Source organism: Heptranchias perlo, chromosome 20 (genome assembly GCF_035084215.1).
Source record: "Heptranchias perlo isolate sHepPer1 chromosome 20, sHepPer1.hap1, whole genome shotgun sequence".
Lineage (NCBI taxonomy): Eukaryota > Metazoa > Chordata > Chondrichthyes > Hexanchiformes > Hexanchidae > Heptranchias > Heptranchias perlo.
Window position 1 is genome coordinate 43,887,631 of NC_090344.1, and position 17,445 is coordinate 43,905,075.

The window sequence follows — 17,445 nt, forward strand, 5'->3', positions numbered from 1 at the left end:
TGGACACCTCTGCTACAGAGCACCCCATAGAGTGAACAGTAAAGCAACGTGAGTAATCCCTCGATCGCCACTCCAGAGGAGACCAAGCTAACTGAGAAGAAAAAAATAAACTGCTTCCAATTCGGAGTCCAAAGTTGAAAGTTTTTACACTTAGGCTTTCCAATTTCTTAATCTCAGTGAAGTAAGCAAGGGAGTAACAGGAAGTTGCTTTAATGTCACTTCTGGTAAATTAACCAAGATGGGATATTGATTGTTGAACATTGTCTTGTGTACAAATCCATACTGTTTACACTGATAATACAAACCCTTGTACATCTCACTCTCCACAAAGTTCCATGAATGAATGGGGTGAACACAGAACAAAATAACTTATTAACTAAATACAAACAAAAATAGATGATGAGGCATCCACTGAACACAAGTTACCAACTGAAAAATTACATTGATATGATATGAGAGTAAACTAGCAGGGAACATAAAAACTGACTGTAAAAGCTTCTATAAATATGTCAAGAGAAAAAGATTAGTGAAGACAAATGTAGGTCCCTTACAGTTAGAAATGGGGGAAATTATAATGGGGAACAAAGAAATGGCAGAACAATTAAACACATACTTTGGTTCTGTCTTCGCAAAGGATGACACAAATAACCTCCTGGAAATGTTAGGGAACCAAGGGTCTAGTGAGAGGGAGGAACTGAAGGAAATCAGTATGAGTAAAAAAATAGTGCTGGGGAAATTAATGGGGCTAAAGGCTGACAAATCCCCAGGGCCTGATAATCTACATCCCAGAGTACTAAAGGAAGTGGCCCTGGAAATAGTGGATGCATTGGTGGTCATCTTCCAAAATTCTATAGACTCTGGAACAGTTCCTACAGATTGGAGGGTGGCAAATGTAACCCCACTATTTAAAAAAGGGAGAGAAAAAACAGGGAATTACAGACCAGTTCGCCTAACATCAGTAGTGGGGAAAATGCTCGAGTCTGTTACAAAGAATGTGATAACAGAACACTTGGAAGGCATTAACGGGATTGGACAAAGTCAGCATGGGTTTATGAAAGGGAAATCATATTTAACAAATCTACTGGAGTTTTTTGAGGATGTAACTAGTAGAATAGATAGGGGAGAACCAGTGGATGTGGTGTATTTGGATTTTCAGAAGGCTTTTGATAAGGTCCCACACAAGAGGTTAGTGTGCAAAATTAAAGCACGTGGGATTGTGGGGAATATACTGGCATGGATTGAGAATTGGTTGACAGACAGGAAACAGAGAGTAGGAATAAACAGGTCTTTTTCCGGGTGGCAGGCAGTGACTAGTGGGGTACCGCAGGGATCGGTGCTTGGGCCCCAGCTATTCACAATATATATCAATGATTTGGATGAGGGAACTAAATGTAACATTTCCAAGTTTGCAGACGACACAAAGCTGGGGTGGAATGTGAGCTGTGAGGAGGATGCAAAGAGGCTCCAATGTGATTTAGACAAGTTGGGTGAATGGGCAAGAACATGGCAGATGCAGTATAATGTGGATAAATATGAGGTTATCCACTTTGGTGTAAAAACAGAAAGACAGATTATTATCTGAATGGTGACAGATTGGGAAAAGGGGAGGTGCAACGAGAACTGGGTGTCCTTGTACACCAGTCGCTGAAAGCGAGCATTCAGGTGCAGCAAGCAGTTCGGAAGGCGAGTGGTATGTTGGCCTTCATTGCAAGAGGATTTGAGTACAGGAACAGGGATGTCTTACTGCAGTTATACAGGGCCTTGGTGAGACCACATCTGGAGTATTGTGTGCAGTTTTGGTCTCCTTATCTGAGGAAGGATGTCCTTGCCATGGAGGGAGTGCAACGAAGGTTTACCAGACTGATTCCTGGGATGGCAGGACTGACGTATGAGGAGAGATTGGGTCGACTAGGCCTTTTTTCACTAGAGTTTAGAAGAATGACAGGTGATCTCATCGAAACATATAAAATTCTAACAGGACTAGACGGACTAGATGCAGGGAGGATGTTCCCGATGGCTGGGGAGTCCAGAACCAGTGGTCACAGTCTCAGGATACGGGGTATGCCATTTAGAACCGAGATGAGGAGAAATTTCTTCACTCAGAGGGTGGTGAACCTGTGGAATTCTCTACCACAGAAGGCAGTGGAGGCCAAGTCATTAGATGTATTCAAGGAGATAGATATATTTCTTAATGCTAAAGGGATCAAGGGATATGGGGAAAAAGCGGGAACAGGGTACTGAGTTAGACGATCAGCCATGATCATTTTGAATGGTGGAGCAGGCCTGTAGGGCCGAATGGCCTACTCTTGCTCCTATTTTCTATGTTTCTATGTTTCTATATCCATATCCAATGTTGTTTATTGAAGAACATTGAAAGCTTCACTGTGGATTGCAACATAAAACAATCTCTATCACATAGTTAAATGAGAACAGCCTAGTCACTTATCTTTTTGTTACCTTTTACAATACCGAGGGTAATAAAGAGTTGGGCCATATAGTAGGTGGTCATGACAATTACCGACTCATATGGCACAGGAAAACATAACAGGTTTGTAGCCAAAGTGAAATCAGACACCATGAAAACTGCAGCTCCAATTCCACATATCACTTTTGTTGCTGGCCTTTGGTTATGGAACAGCACCTCAGCATTGGCTCTCCAGGACATGATCCCAATCAGGATGCAGTAACAGGCGAGCAGCAGCACCTCCCATGTCATCAAACACGTACTGAGAAAGGTCAAACCCAGCACGACTACAACGGCCATTAAACATCCTGCTCGGAGATTCAGAGGCTTGAACCCAAAGGCCCACGTGTAAAGACAATGGGCAAGGGCAAACATGGCCCCACCTGAAGTTAAAAAGAAACAAAGTTAGTAACTCAGACTCCCTTCTAGCTCATTAACACAGTGCAATGTAAGACTGACCTTGAAATGCCTTGGGACATTTTTCTATGCTGAAGGTGCTATACAAATGCAAGTTTTTGTTGTTGTTGAAGGAAAAGAAGCACCCAGACTCTCTCAATTACTTATTTGATTAAAGAAAAGCTGTTTAAACCAGGAGGATTGAAGCCAGGGCAGCCGCTGGACTGCTACAATTGGCCCCAGTGCCCTGGATAAGGGAAGGAGAATAGGCGAGGGTTCCAGCTCCTGATCCAGGGGCCCCTGCTGCTTGTTGGAGTGTGTCGTCCTCAAGAGAAGATAGGCTCAGGCTCATGGATGATGCCCTCCAACATTGAAATGGCCTGCTGAATCTCACTGTCTAGGCTCACACATGACTTGTGCGAGGTACTGGACTACACTGAACACCAATAAAATTCCACCCAAAAAAACTGAACACCTTCAGCCAAGTGGAGAAGATTTGAAAGAAAAGGGAGGAAAAAGCACGATTCCAGATTTGTCAGGATCTGCCACAAATTTTGGGTTGTGGTCCAACTCAATAGAGTTGCTTGATATGGGTGTATGCGCTCAACACTCTGGTTCCAAGGTGACTGATCTGAATAGGCCACTCTTTGATTATTTACAAGTTTTTCTCTACTTTTCACACTGATAATTGCTGCATCTCCCCGCATAATCCTGCAGCTGAAAGAGTGGAGCAGTTCCTGGACACTATTAGCACCACTCTCTGATCAGCAGGCAGGATTTACAGTTCTTGCTGGATGAGTAGGGATAGTGCTAATTTCTCTTCTCCAAGATGAAATAAGCTACTTTTATGTAGTGCTCCATCAAGAACCTGATCATGATCTGAAGATAGCCAAGTGAGTGTGAGACAGGCTGCCTTGAACTCCAATTCAACAGCTGCTGCTAGCTCGGAAGCAAGCACATAACTACTGGATGTACAAAACCACCTTATTGTGACTTAATACGTAATTCAATTCTGTCCCCAATCTGTGTCAGAATATTCTACTTACCTATAATGAAAATCTTGTTATCGTCCTTGAGAAGAAGCACATCACCCATTGCTGAAAGGATTAGACCTGCGAGCAGTTTCAGAACACTGTGATGACTGCATAAGAACTTTTTTCCGTTGGACAGAACGAAGACGCACAAACAGATGATTGGCAAGATTTTGGTTAGTCCTTTCAGCCAAACTGGTTTAGAGGATACAAGACTGACGATCATGTAGATGCAGACAGTTACGAAGAAAGGCACCAATCTTGCCAACTCATTGCTAACCTGCATACCGAGAAAACAGACAGCCAATGACCATCCACAATGTAACAAATCCCTCCCATATCCCCACATGATCCTTTGAACCGTTGACACTCATGTTCATGTCTACTTAGGTTCTTAATATTTCAGAGTCAAACTTTTTCCGACTTCCATAGCTTACTCCAGAGAATCCCCAAGTCTGCCATATTCTTAATTTTTTCCTCCCCAACCCTGCCACATGTATCCACTCTTTCTTTTTCCTACCCTGTTAAATGGCTGCTCACTTCTTTCCGTCTCCTGTTATATTCCTACACTTTCGTTCTCCTACTTGTTGTATGGCTACACTTTTGTTCCTCTACCCTGCACTCTTCCTCTTCATTTCTTTTACTGTAAGTCCAGCCAACAACCACCTCTGACCTTACAAAGCTCCACTCTTCGTCCTTTATCTATTGACACTCTTGGCCTTATTGACTTCCCAAATGGAGTTCCCAAACCTCCTCCATTGCTAAAGCTGCCTCCAAGAAGCTCAAGTTCCTCTTTGGTTCCAAACTCATCTTTTCCCTGAACAATTCCTAACTGTATGAATCTTAAGTACCTTCAAGACATGAGGTGCTGACCCCATGTTTCTGCAGCCTTTTTTCTAGCACTTCTGTCTTGGACAGAATACAAGAAAAAGCACATCACCTGACATAGGATCATTTTCTCACCCCTAGCTTCTAACTTCAGTCTCTCTAAGAGACCTCCTTGTCTTTCTCAATTTTAGCAATATTACTATGCTTAGTGCTTTTCTCAACTTTCCTCCTTCATTCCTCCTATGCTCCAAGTACGCTGTCCTACATACTTTTCCTTCTCCTTGCATTGTCAGTCTTTCCCAGAGCCTTTAATCATAAGAACATAAGAAATCGGAGAGGAGTAGGCTGCTCTGCCATTCAATCAGATCATGGGTGATCTTCGACCTCAACTCCACTTTACTGCCCGGTCCCCATATCCCTTGATTCCGCTCAAGTCCAAAAATCTATCTAATTCAGGCTTGAGTATACTCAACGACTCAGCATCCACCGCCCTCTGGGGTAGAGAATACCAAAGATTCACAACCCTCTGAGTGAAGAAATTCCTCCTCATCTCAGTCTTAAATGGCCGACTCCTTATCCTGCGACTATGCCCTCTAGTTCTGGACTTTCTAGCCGTGGAAACAACCTTTCACCTCTCAGCATCTACCCTGTCAAGCCCCCTCAGAATCTTATATGTTTCAATGAGATCACCTCTCATTCTTCTGAACTCCAGAGAGTATAGGCCCATTCTACTCAATCTCTCCTCATAGGACAACCCTCTCATCCCAGGAATTAATCTCGTGAACCTTCGTTGCACCGCCTCTAAGGCAAGTATATCCTTCCTTCGATAAGGAGACCAAAACTGTACACAGTACTCCAGGTGACTGGAGTATCACACACCACCACTCTGAAACCCTCTTTCCAGAGCTCTCTCCCCTAGCATATCTCTCCCCACTTTCAAAAATGTCCTCAAAACCTGCCCCGACAACTGTGCCTTAAGTCATCTCTTTCCAAACTCCACTTGGTGTCTGGTCCCTGTTTGTGAAAAACCTGGGGATATTGTATTAAGGGTACTATATTAGTGCAAAACACTGTTAACCTCAAAACTCAGCTGTCTCAATCTACCTTTCCTCTTGCAACTTTAAAAACTCAAGCTTTGTGTTACCCCAATCACTACTTCCTGATTTATCTTGTTTCCTTTTCGTCTCTTCACAATTTTAGTGGTGTTTTGCCCCATCTGGATTCCTCAGTAAAATAATTCATCATATGCCTGCACTTTCTTTTGTCTTCCATTTTGAACTTCTATTTTGTACAGAATGCAACTGTGTTTTTTTGCCAGTTTCTTCCTTCTTGTCCTGAAGGAGCTGACTCCTGCTTGGTTCAACAGATGCCAGCAGATGTCCGGTAGCTCACCCAAGTGGCCATTCTTCATGTGTAAACATAGGCAGTGAGTGTAGAAGAATACTGTGCCAAACCTTCAAACAGAAGCTGAAAGAAACATTGCACCTTCTCAACCCATTCTTTAAAATGTCCGTGTTGCATTCAGCTTTCTGTTGAACAAATAGCAGGCATGTCATGCAGAAAGCAATGAACACTGATGAGAAGTAACTCTCCAGCATATGGATATATTCACTGGTCAACAAATTAGGAATATTTGAGGCATGCTTTCTGTTTGCCATGCCTTCACTTCATAGTAGATAGCTCAATGGAAACTCCTGAAAATACAGTTTAAAAAAAAGATGTTGTCCAAGATTGTGAAGGCTATAATTAATTCTGGGATGTGCATGGGAGATAAAGTGGGATATGAAGTCATTGCTCAATCAACAGAAACAATATTTTCTGATCCTGCACAATCCCATGTTCCTGTGGACATAGGGGACATTTTTATAGAGGGCTTTTTTAAAAATATGTCCAGTGATGTTCGATTACATCAGGAAGTCAAGGAGCTATTTCCCAGAGTTTTTCCTGAAATTGGACATGGTTTTTCATCTCTACAATTTTTGCCTTCACCCACCAGAGATTTGCATTCTCTGTGGTTGGTGATGTTGGTGCACCAACACCCCACACCACTGGGGGGGCTTCATACACAGTGGGCAGTCAGTCAGTAAATTGCGAGCGCACTGCTCATGATTTTGTGTCCAAATTGAGCAGCTGGGGTTAAATTTTAACAGCGAGCCGTGAAGGGAGTGGTGGGAGATTTCCGGGTGCGAAAACCCGGAAGGTAAGTGGGCGCAAATCGCGACCTTAATGAGGCCAATCAATTGCAGTTCCGGGTTTCACACCCGGCAGCCAACCTCATTGACAGGTTGGCCGGTTGTTAAGCAGGAAGGTCTGCTGCAGCAGGCGGCAGCCGGGGATTGGAGGGAGGGAGGGCAGATCATGGGCTGGGGAGAAGATCAGGGGGCTGAAGAACAGATCGGGGGGCAGAGGAACAGGTCGGAGGGCGGCTGAAGAGTCAGAGGCAGGTGGGGGTCCACCATGGTGGGGGTGCTGATTGCAGGGGTCCTGTCAGCCAGGTGAGCTTGTTGGACCTGGATGAAGCACCCCTGCTCCTCTGGGCCCACCAGCATAAAGGCACTCAGCTGAAGGATCCGGCCCTTCCTGCCTGCTTTCACCCAACGTGAATCGGAAACCTGAACAGGTAAGGTTAAAATGGTTTTATTATTCCAATACACAAAATATTAAGTACCTCAAGTATCTCAATGAGCTACATTGCCCTTTTAAGTATCGGCTTTAAGTGGGGTCGGGAATTCCTGGTGTCTACTCTCATGCAGACAAACCTGCCTGGATTAAACCCAGAAGTAGGCATGTTGGAGCCGGGATGTGGTCCCACTCTGAAAACAGAGGGGGCGAAATTGGGCCACGTAGCGCCCATTCTGTAGGCACTACGCGGACACCTAAGTCCCAAAAATGGCATCCGAGATGCGCACGCACACTTCCGGTGTGACGTGCGCAGGACGCCATCTTGGTAAAGGTGGTTGCGCATGTGCACCTAACGAACTCCAGCAGCATTTAGAGTAGGGAGATTATGATGTTCATCAGTGTGCAAAGTTGATTTGAAGCAGCCGGTGGCATTGTTGAACTCCCTGCTCCAGCCAACGCATTGTCCTAACCTCGCACACCTGAATAGGAGATAAAGGGCATGAAGGACCCCCCCCCCCCCCAACCACCAGCGCTATTTAAAGGGAGCATATAGGAGTTACAGATTAGTTATTCTGGCTGCTGGTACAATTGTGGGTGTTTGTAGAAGTTTCCTGTACTTGGAGAAAGTTGCAATTTTATATACAGAGTGGTCTGGCTGGTCATGCAGTACTGTTAGTGGCATTTAAAAACAGTGTGCTTGACAAGGTTTCTGCCGACCATGGGAGGCCTGCTAGGGCTCCCGCTGGGAATTGAACATGATTGGGAGCATGCAGAGAGGCCACGCAGAGCAGGACATGCTGTGAGAAGAGGGAGGAAGAGGAGGAGGAGGTGCAGGGCACTCAGCAGGAGGCCATATCCATCGAGGGTCTTCAGGGACCAATTCTCTTACCTCAACTTCGGCGACAACCAGTGCATCCGACAGCTGCGGTTAACGAAAGAGGTTGTGACTGTGATTTGACAACAAGGGCAGGGGAAGGACAGCATTGCCTGTGGCTGTCAGGTAACCGTGGCACTTAATTTTTATGGCTCTGGCTCCTTTCAGGCTGCTGCTGGCGACATAAGCATCATCTCGCAGTTTGCAGTGCACTGAGGCTCTGTACGCACTCAGAAACAGATTCATCAAGTTCCCTCTTAACAGAGACAAGCAGCAGGAGCAAGCACGAGGGCTTTCTCACATTGCAGGCTTCCCCATGGTGCACGATGCCATTGACTGCACGCATATTGCCATGGGTGGTCCACATCTGAACTCGGCCATATTCATGAACAGAAAGGGATTCCACTCCCTCAATGTGCAGCTGGTGTGCATGCAGCGCATCATGCAGGTCAATGCCCGCTACCCTGGCAGCAGTCATGACACCTTCATTATGCGGCAGTCTAACGTGCCACCTCTATTTCAACCAGTATGGCAAGTCAAAGGCTGGCTACTGGGAGACAAGGGTTATCCTCTCAAGTGGCTTATGACGCCGATCCGGAACGCCCAGCAGGCGTACAACGAGAGCCACGTTGGCTCACGGAACATCATCGAGCACACTATCGGTGTCCTCAAGCAATCCTTCCACTGCCTGGGCAGCTCTGGAGGAGCCCTGCAGTACTCAGTTGAGCAGGTATCAGGATCTGACGTTGTATGCTGTATGTTGCACAACCACACCATTATGAGGGAACAGCCCTTGCCACCGCTTATCCGGCAAGAATCTGAGCCAGAGGCCGAGGAGGAAGTGCAGCCGGAAGTGGAGAATGAGGCAGGGAGGCAACAGAATAGACAGGCCCTGTCTGCCAGGGCTCTGCGTGCTCAGATTATTAATGAGTGGTAACAGTAATCTCAAAGACACCTCGACTTTCACCAATAGTCCCATACTCCTTACCTTTCCTCTCCTGCATGACCATCAAATCATCCCCCTTAGATGACACATTGCTTTCTCCCTCAGCTCAACACAGAAATAAAAACCACCACCAAATGCAAATTCATATCCAAATTTATAAATTAACACATGAAATGATTGAAACAACAAGAGACTTTTCACCCTTGTGCATTCCCTTACTGCCTATCATTCGTGTGCCTTTTTCTTTCCTCGTGCTCCTATAGGTGCATCCCCAGTGGCTGGAGCATAGGTGGTGGAAGGCTGCTGACCTTCAATTGAGGAGCATGCAGATGGCCTTGGAGGACGACCTCAAGCAGCTCTGGGCCAGGAGGGCCTGGCTTCAGACTGCATTATCTCGGCCTGGGCTGCAGCAGTCTGGCCTGGCTGGCTGACAGGCAACAGCAAGGGCACTGGCGGAGTGGCAGGAGTGGGAGCAAGAATGCTGCATTCCTGAGAGAGGACAGCACGGGGCAGCACCTCAGCAATCCTGGTGATCTGCCGGAGAACAGATCGCTGGACTGCTGTGACTTCCTGGAAGCCCCGTTCCACAGTGGAACCCAGAGCCATGATACCAGCAGTCTGAGCTTCCAAGGCAGCAGTCAGACCTTGGATGGCAGATGTTTGTGCTGCAATGGAAGCCATGAAATTGGTCATCAGACACTGCATCATGGTGGGTTCCACAGGTGTGTTGATGGAGGTGACTACCCGTTCCATGTGGGAAAGGTTGGGCTCCAAGCTCTGTGCAAAGCCCTGTGCCAAGTTGGAGCTGGACTCCTTCATGCCCCTTGACATTGTGCACAAGCTTTCTGGCAAGCTTTCCAGTGCACCAAGCATTTGGTTGTGTACACCCATCAGCCTTCTTCTGTAGCTTGGCTCATTAACGTCATCATCTACTCCTCTGCAGCAGAACTAGTGTGTGACCTTGCCTCCAGCAAGCTGGCACATGCGGTATCCGTTCCCCCTGCCCGGCTCCTGTGCATTTGTGCCCGGTGTCTTACCAGGTGCAGATCCCTCCCCTATCCTAGCCTCTAAAGTACGCGCAGTGTCAGTCTCTGAGCTGGTGGCTGCGAGTGTAAGATCGAGTGATGGTGTGTCTGCATCATCACTGTCATCTTCCTCTGCCTCCTTTGATGGTTAAAGTTCTTGGGTATCTGAAATGACAAAGGGACACGAGTTGAGTTGTGGTGCAGGGAGAGGGGAAAGTAAGACAAACATGCTGACACCATCTGCAGCACGTGAGTCAGAAAAGATTGCGGGATGATGGAGAAGTGGGAAGCGAGAAGGAGGATTAGGTATGCAGAGACCCTCATCGTCGATACCTCCAGCACAGCCAGTGGCCACGGCCACAGTGACAGCCCTTCCAATGATCAACAGCACTGTCTCCTCCATGGGGGTGAGGACATGTAGGAGTGCCTGTCCTCCAACCGTTCTTTCCTGCAGCCTGCTGTTATGTGCCACCTTCTTCTGCAAGAAAGAGGGAAGTGTGTCAGTGAGTATCCTGCAAGATGTTTGGGCGATGTGGCTGTCATGGTTGAATAGCTGCCAGTGTGTGTGACCTGTGAGTGTGGGTTTGCGGCTTGCAAGAGTGGTACTGTGTGAGGTTGAGATGCAGCTTCTGATTTGAAGAGTTGCATACTGATGGAAAGAGTTTGTTGGTAGGTAGGTGATGGGGGGCGTAGTGCACGGAGCAGTGAATGAGGCTAGTGGTGTAGGATATGCTACTTGACAGTTGAACTCACTCACCTTGACCACTCGTGTTAAATCATTGAACTTCTTCCCGCAACTGCATCATGTGCGTGGTGCATTTACTTCATGCGTGACTTCCTCCCACTGCCTCTTCAGCATGTGCCTGGAGGGCCACCTGCCCCCCTGCGGATAAAGGATCCGTGCATCCACCTCTTGCACGAAGGCCTCTAGTGCGTCGTCCGAGAACCTTGATGCACACTCTCTCACAGGCGCAGCCATTCCTCACTTTCCTGTCGCACAGTTAGTTGACAAACGAATTCCAGCTCTCCCTGCAGCCACAGTACATCTCCCCTTTAAGAGGTGCAGGCTGCCTTTAAGTAGTGCTAGCCACTTCTGATGTCGGGGCTCCCTGCTGGTGCACTCAACAGCGCAGGCTGCACATAGCAATCATGCAGATTATCAGGCAGAAGGAATGTTATGTGCTGCCTGCATCTCAACCAACAGGCACCATGATCTCAGCACCTGTTTTCGGAGGTTAACCCCCGGAGTATTTTTACTCCCCAGCTGCCCCCAATCCACCTGTTCGGGGGTTAAAATTTACCCCCTAATCTCAGAAAATTCAATCCTAAATACACTTGCACAGATACGATACACACAGTTGCACACACATTTTCCACACACACATGCATATTAATGTTCATGTCTTAACACAAGTCCACTAACACTCACTTTATACTCAGATTCACATATTGATAAATTGTACTGTACACTAACCCTCATACAGAACAACTTATTCACTAACAAGAGAAAGAAAACAGAAGAACAAGGGCACTTGTTTTGGACCAGGATGCATTTGTGCAAATATGCACTGAAGTGGAAAATTCAAATACAACAGCATCCATAATACTGGTTAGGGGAAATGAAAGGAAATTCATTCATGTTTCTTTTTGTACCTACCACAGAGATTGGTGACACCATCTTGAGAGTAGGCTGTGCTGCTTCTTTCCGATTTCCAGTGTCTTTAGGAACTGAATTGTTTTGGTAGTACTTCCTTCAGATCAGCTACTTACTGAGGACGCCGTGAGGTCAGATTAGGTTTCACTGTAAGTGATTTTGACATCCTTATTCAAATTCATTAATCTAAAAACAATCTTTCACGATAATGAAACTGGTTCTACCAGCTAAAGTTCAAAGGCAAGGTGGGCGTTTGTCTCAAAAGAGTGAACAAATTATGTTTCAAACTGATCATGTGACCACATCATGTCAGCACTTATGTGGGTGAAAGCAATAACTGACGGTGGCCTACACAGTACATTCAACCTAACCCTTACACCTGGATGTGTTTCCTATATATTCAGCAGGGTAAAGGTTAGTAAGTTACATTTTCAAATACAACAAAAATTACTGATGCTTATCCTTTCGAAACAAGCTGTTTTTCCTGTTGCTGTTTAGACTGCAAAAAACTTCTCTTGATAGAGTGACCTGCCCAGGGTTGCCAGATCTTGTTGGAGCATTCCTGAAGATGTGATCACATGACATTCTGACCACATAACATCGCAAATGTTGTCATAATAAGGGAAACTGAGGGCGGGGGAGGGATTTACAGAGGGGAAAGAAGAGATGGGAGGAACTTTGATTCCACCAATAACAATTAGTAACTCACTGAAATTGCAGCGATAAATAATAGTAACACTAGTAACTCAGATTCCACTCATAACCAACAGTAATACAATAACTTAGTGATAATCTTTATGTAAAAAGTAGTAATAGGTGTTACACCCCAATATCCTACCTGTAACTAGTAGTAATCCTGTAATCCGCTGATAGTCACCCTGAAACTACAACTGTGGAATCCCCCTGCACGGTGCGGTCAGTTTCCCCAGTCGATGCCACTTTTAACAGGCCCCATCTCTCTCTCCTTATCCCCTGGACTCTGTTTTGGACTCGGGTTCCATATGAAGGTGACAATTCTGAACTGGGAGTTTCAGTCAGAGCCGATCTGTACTTAGACTTCACACGTCAAAACTGGCACAGACCTGAACCAAACCGAGAACTCGCACGAAGAACAGCGGGCTCAGTGTTTGGGGCACTTCTCACAGGGCACATCATCCTAAACTCAGCACAGCACCAACATTTCTACACCACTCCCTGGGCTCAGACTCAATAAAGGAGAGTTTTCATAGAATGATAGAAATTACAACACAATTCATCCCCCGGTGCCCTAGCGCTCTTCCCTGTATCTCCACTCCCCCATCCCCCAGGATCATTTAATATTTCTCCTTTTCAAACATTTGTCCCATTCCATTTTAAATGTTGTTCTAATCTCTACCTCAATGGCTAAGTGGTGAAGCATCCGATGGTCCAATTGCCCTCAGTTCAAGAACCTTCCTTCTCCCTTCCTCCATGGTTCTTCTAGTGAGAATCCTCAGTCTCCCTCCCCTTGTTCCCCTTTCGCCCACCAGTGGAAACAGTCTTGCACAGTAAGGTTCCCAGGTTTCACTCACCCCTTTACTGGTTGCTCTTCTCTCGCACCTCTCCCACTCACCATATTGCTGCTGCAACTGCTTCTGGCTCTGCAGAAAATACTGGTCCCCACACCCACTCCCACATTCCCCAGTATCCCTCTCCTTCCCCTGCTCAAGTCCCAATCCTCCCCCACTAACCCCCGGTCTCCTTCTCTCCCAACAGCCTGAGCCCCAATCAACGCGACCCCTCGATCCCTTCTCTCCCCTGACACCCATTCCCCAGTCTTCCTTTCTCCCCCTCAATTGCCGAAACCTAGCCCTGAATCCCGATCGCTCCCGGGACACCAGGCGGTCCCGGCTCTCTGCGGAGGTGGGAGGGTGACGACACCAAGCCAGAGGTCTCTTTGCGGCGGCAACCAGTGATGTCACAGAGTTGGAAGGGGAAGGGTGCCACTCATGCGGCGGGAAATTTAAAGCACAAAGATCTCCAGGGCTGCTAGCAACAGTGCCCAGGAGATTTACGCCCCATTCTGGGAGAGGGTTGACAACCCTAGACCTGCCACATTTTTATTCATTTATAAGATTGAAATGAGCAGTATCTCAGGGCTAGACAGACTGGATGCAGGGAGGATGTTTCCCCTGGCTCAGGGCTCCAGAACGAGGGGTCACAGTCTCAGGATATGGAGTAGGACATCAAGGACTGATATGAGAAGAAATTTCTTCACTCAGAGGGTGGTGAACCTGTGGAATTCTCTACCACAGAAGGCTGTGGAGGCCAAGTCACTGAATATATTTAAGAAGGAGATAGATAGATTTCTAGACACAGAAGGTATCAAGGGGTATGGGGAAGAGAGCGGGAATATGATAGTGAGATAGAGGATCAGCCATGATCATATTAAATGGCGGAGCAGGCTCGAAGGGCCGAATGGCCTACTCCTGCTCCTATTTTCTATGTTTCAGAGTGTTTGCATGAAGAAGAATGATAGGCCCATGGCAGTGGGCACTTCAAGCACAGCTGTTGTCTAATAGCAGTCTTTTTTATAGATTATAAATCCTTCTTCTTTGCCCCCAATTCTTCTTAGTCTCACTGGGCCATATAGCCCTGCTTCTGGTGATGTTGCTCATCCCCTAATCGTCAGGAGGTGCTAGTTATGAGCCCAGCAGCTACACTCCCTCCAATTGTCCTTCACCTTTCCCAAAACAGCGGAGCTGATGTCAGGAACCCATTGGAAAGGGGCACTTGAACTTGTTTCCACTAATCCATAACAACACATTGACATTCCAGCACACCATGGAGAGAATATTATAATCAAAAGCCTGGTAATGACAATGAGGTATATAAGAGAGGCCGTGTTATAAGTAAGTGTCTTATTATGAGAGTGAGGTATAGAAGGCTCCTAATCACCAGTAACAGTCTGCCCTGGCACAACTCACAGGTAAAGGACTTCACTGTGAAGAGAGTGCAAACACAGCTGGTTCATTCTGCAATCTGCTGGTCACTGAGGGCAGCAATACCAAATTCCAATGCAGACTCAACTTACCCACATAAAAATGGGTTCAGAATCTTAAAAATATTTTTTTGTTTTTAATTTTCTCCCTCCTTCTCCTGATGATGTGTTACTGATATGTGGCCCCGCAGGCATTGATTGCTCTCTGGTACTTCATCCAGTGTCTATTCTTCACACACGAGCCCAGACACTGAATGAACTTGGAGGGTAGCGTAGCCAAATGTATTATGTCCTTACCTGACACCCATGTACACATACAACAGAGTGAATGGGTGGTGATCAGGAGCAGGAATCTTGGTTGGTTTTCTCCCTCCCTAACTGCTAGGAATGCTAAGGATAATTGTACTGCTCCCACTGTCACCCCAACCAGACTGTACAGACTGGTAATGGAAAGCTGGTCTACATGGCTGAAAATTGCACACTGCCATTGGTGGATTGCCTTAATAAAAATTTAAGGAAAATGAAAACCAGGAAAATCCATCAGCAAAGGTAATTAAACTTTTATTTTTGAAATACATTTGCAGAGGGGAAACCAAAGGTGGAGGATTGACTCACAGAGGGGAAACCAGAGGTGGGAGGAACTTTGATTCCACCAGTAACTAATAGTAATACTGGTAACACACAGATTCCACTCATAGCCAACAGTAATACAATAACTCGCTGATAATCTATACGTAACTGGTAGTAATAGGTGTAAAGAAAGACTTGCATTTATATAGCCTTTCACGACCGTTAGGACTCCCAAAGCATTTTACAGCCAATGAAATACTTTTGAGGCGTAGTCACTGTTGTAATATAGAAAACACGGCAGCCAATTTGCGCACAGCAAGGTCCCACAAACAACAATATGATAATGACTAGATAATCTTTTTTTTAAAGTGAGGGTGGTTGATGGAATAAATATTGGGCAGGAGATCAGGGAGAACTCCCCTGCTCTTCTTCGGAATAGTGCTCTGAGATCATTTACGTCCACCTGAGAAAGCAGACGGGGCCTCAGTTTAACTTCTCATCCGAAAGACGGCATCTCCAACAGTGCAGCGCTCCCTCAGTACTGCACTGAAGTATCAATCTGGATTTTGCGCTCAAATCTCTGGAGTGAGAACTGACCCACAACCTTCTGATTACAGAGGTGAGAGTGCTACCACTGAGCCAAGGCTGAGACTTTGATGGAAGGAATACCATGGGGGCAATGTTAACCTAACCCACCCAATGGGAAACAAACAGAATCAGGTGGAAAGCTGAAGTCAATGGAGAGTAAAATTGTGCAGGGTATAAAACTGGCATTCCACCCGATCCCGTGGGTTTCCCACCAGGCAAGTTAGGTTAAAATTACCCCCATGTCTCTGACTGTGCTCAGGCACAATGAGCACAGAACCCAGCTTCCTTCCTATTGGCTCTTCACTAGGGACTGGCAGCACACGAGAAGGGGAAGAGCAGTCATGAAGGTCGTGAACTGCACTGAAGCGCTGCTCTCCTGGTGCACTGCTGACCAGGTAAAAGTGCCGCCTTTCTGTTCCTGTCTTAATATCGGCTCAGAGTATTCTGGGACTGAGCAGTTATAAGTCTAATCAATTAGTTACCCTTTGGGGAGCACACAAAAGTGAACTCACTGCACCAAAATATTAAAAAAAGATGTTAGACATCACTAGTTTATTCATAGTGTGCTGTCAATAAACTAAGCTGCAGCTGTTTCTATCCAGTAATATTCAGCATTCAATGTTATTTTTTTGTTTGTAATTTCCAATGAAGCCGTAATTTGACTGACGGGCAGCAACCATAGCTATCAGGCTAAGCAATCAATGGGCCATTAATCTATTTAATAAACGGGACAAAATGGGAGAGTCGTCTTAAGAAGGACAATTCCAGCCACTCTCACAAAAAGCTTGATCTTTGATTCAGCAAAAAGAAGCAGCGCCCAGGGGAAAAACATCCTTCCACCGATCTTTAACAGTCACAGCACCAATGGTGCAAGTTACTTGTGCATTCCCACAATCTAGATGATCTACATTAATCTGAAGGGCTTTAACAATATTTATTGCAAACAATAAATGAGGGTTAAATAACTCAATTTTGGGGTTTGGCTCAGCTCGTTAAGTAATGGGCAGCTGAGCCACAAAGTGCCAAAAAATCCCAGGTTCAATCCCGATGCCTGCTGAGTTACCTGATCGTAGTTGGGATTGTTATAGGAGCATGACAGTTAGCCTCAGCACCCTTGGGTTATGGAGGGGAATACCAACCATGGTTCCCACTCTTGTCACGATCCAGTGATTCCTGGTGGAGACAGCAGGTATGAGGACATCAGATGAGGACAGGTTTGGGCTCAGCTGTGATGCACCTACACTCACTGTCCAGGCTGACACTTAGGAATTGGTGTAGAAAGATGAACAATGATTTTTTTTTTAAATGGCTACCAGACCAGTGAAGAACATAATATGCATTGAATACTTCAATTCAAAAGCCTGTAAAAAGGATAGATTCGATATCCTTCAGATAGATAGAGGCTTGGTCCCCACAGGGCCATGGAATTCACCGATCCTGGGATTGATCTGTTGGAGGATCCGCAATCCATTCCTTGCTCCTGCAGGA

At 46.1% G+C, this 17,445-nt stretch overlaps 1 protein-coding gene across 1 annotated transcript; it reads right to left on the reverse strand.

Annotated features, from left to right (window-relative positions):
- Positions 1–194: 194 nt before the first annotated feature.
- LOC137336136 (lysoplasmalogenase TMEM86A-like) lies at positions 195–12,377 on the reverse strand. The gene is made up of 3 exons (XM_068001621.1): positions 11,844–12,377; positions 3,907–4,171; positions 195–2,847 (listed from the first exon to the last, which is right to left on the reverse strand). Exons 1-3 carry the CDS (start codon positions 11,862–11,864, stop codon positions 2,435–2,437), a joined length of 699 nt encoding a protein of 232 aa, XP_067857722.1. The 5' UTR covers positions 11,865–12,377; the 3' UTR covers positions 195–2,434.
- Positions 12,378–17,445: the final 5,068 nt, after the last annotated feature.

What these genes read in the sequence shown, in the direction of transcription:
- LOC137336136 (XM_068001621.1), bottom strand. Translation starts at nt 11,864, where the DNA reads ATGGTGTCACCAATCTCTGTG. An exon ending in TGGTGTCACCAATCTCTGTG is followed by an intron (nt 4,172 to 11,843) that starts GTAGGTACAAAA and finishes CTCGGTATGCAG; the next exon opens with GTTAGCAATGAGTTGGCAAG. An exon ending in TAACAAGATTTTCATTATAG is followed by an intron (nt 2,848 to 3,906) that starts GTAAGTAGAATA and finishes TTTTAACTTCAG; the next exon opens with GTGGGGCCATGTTTGCCCTT.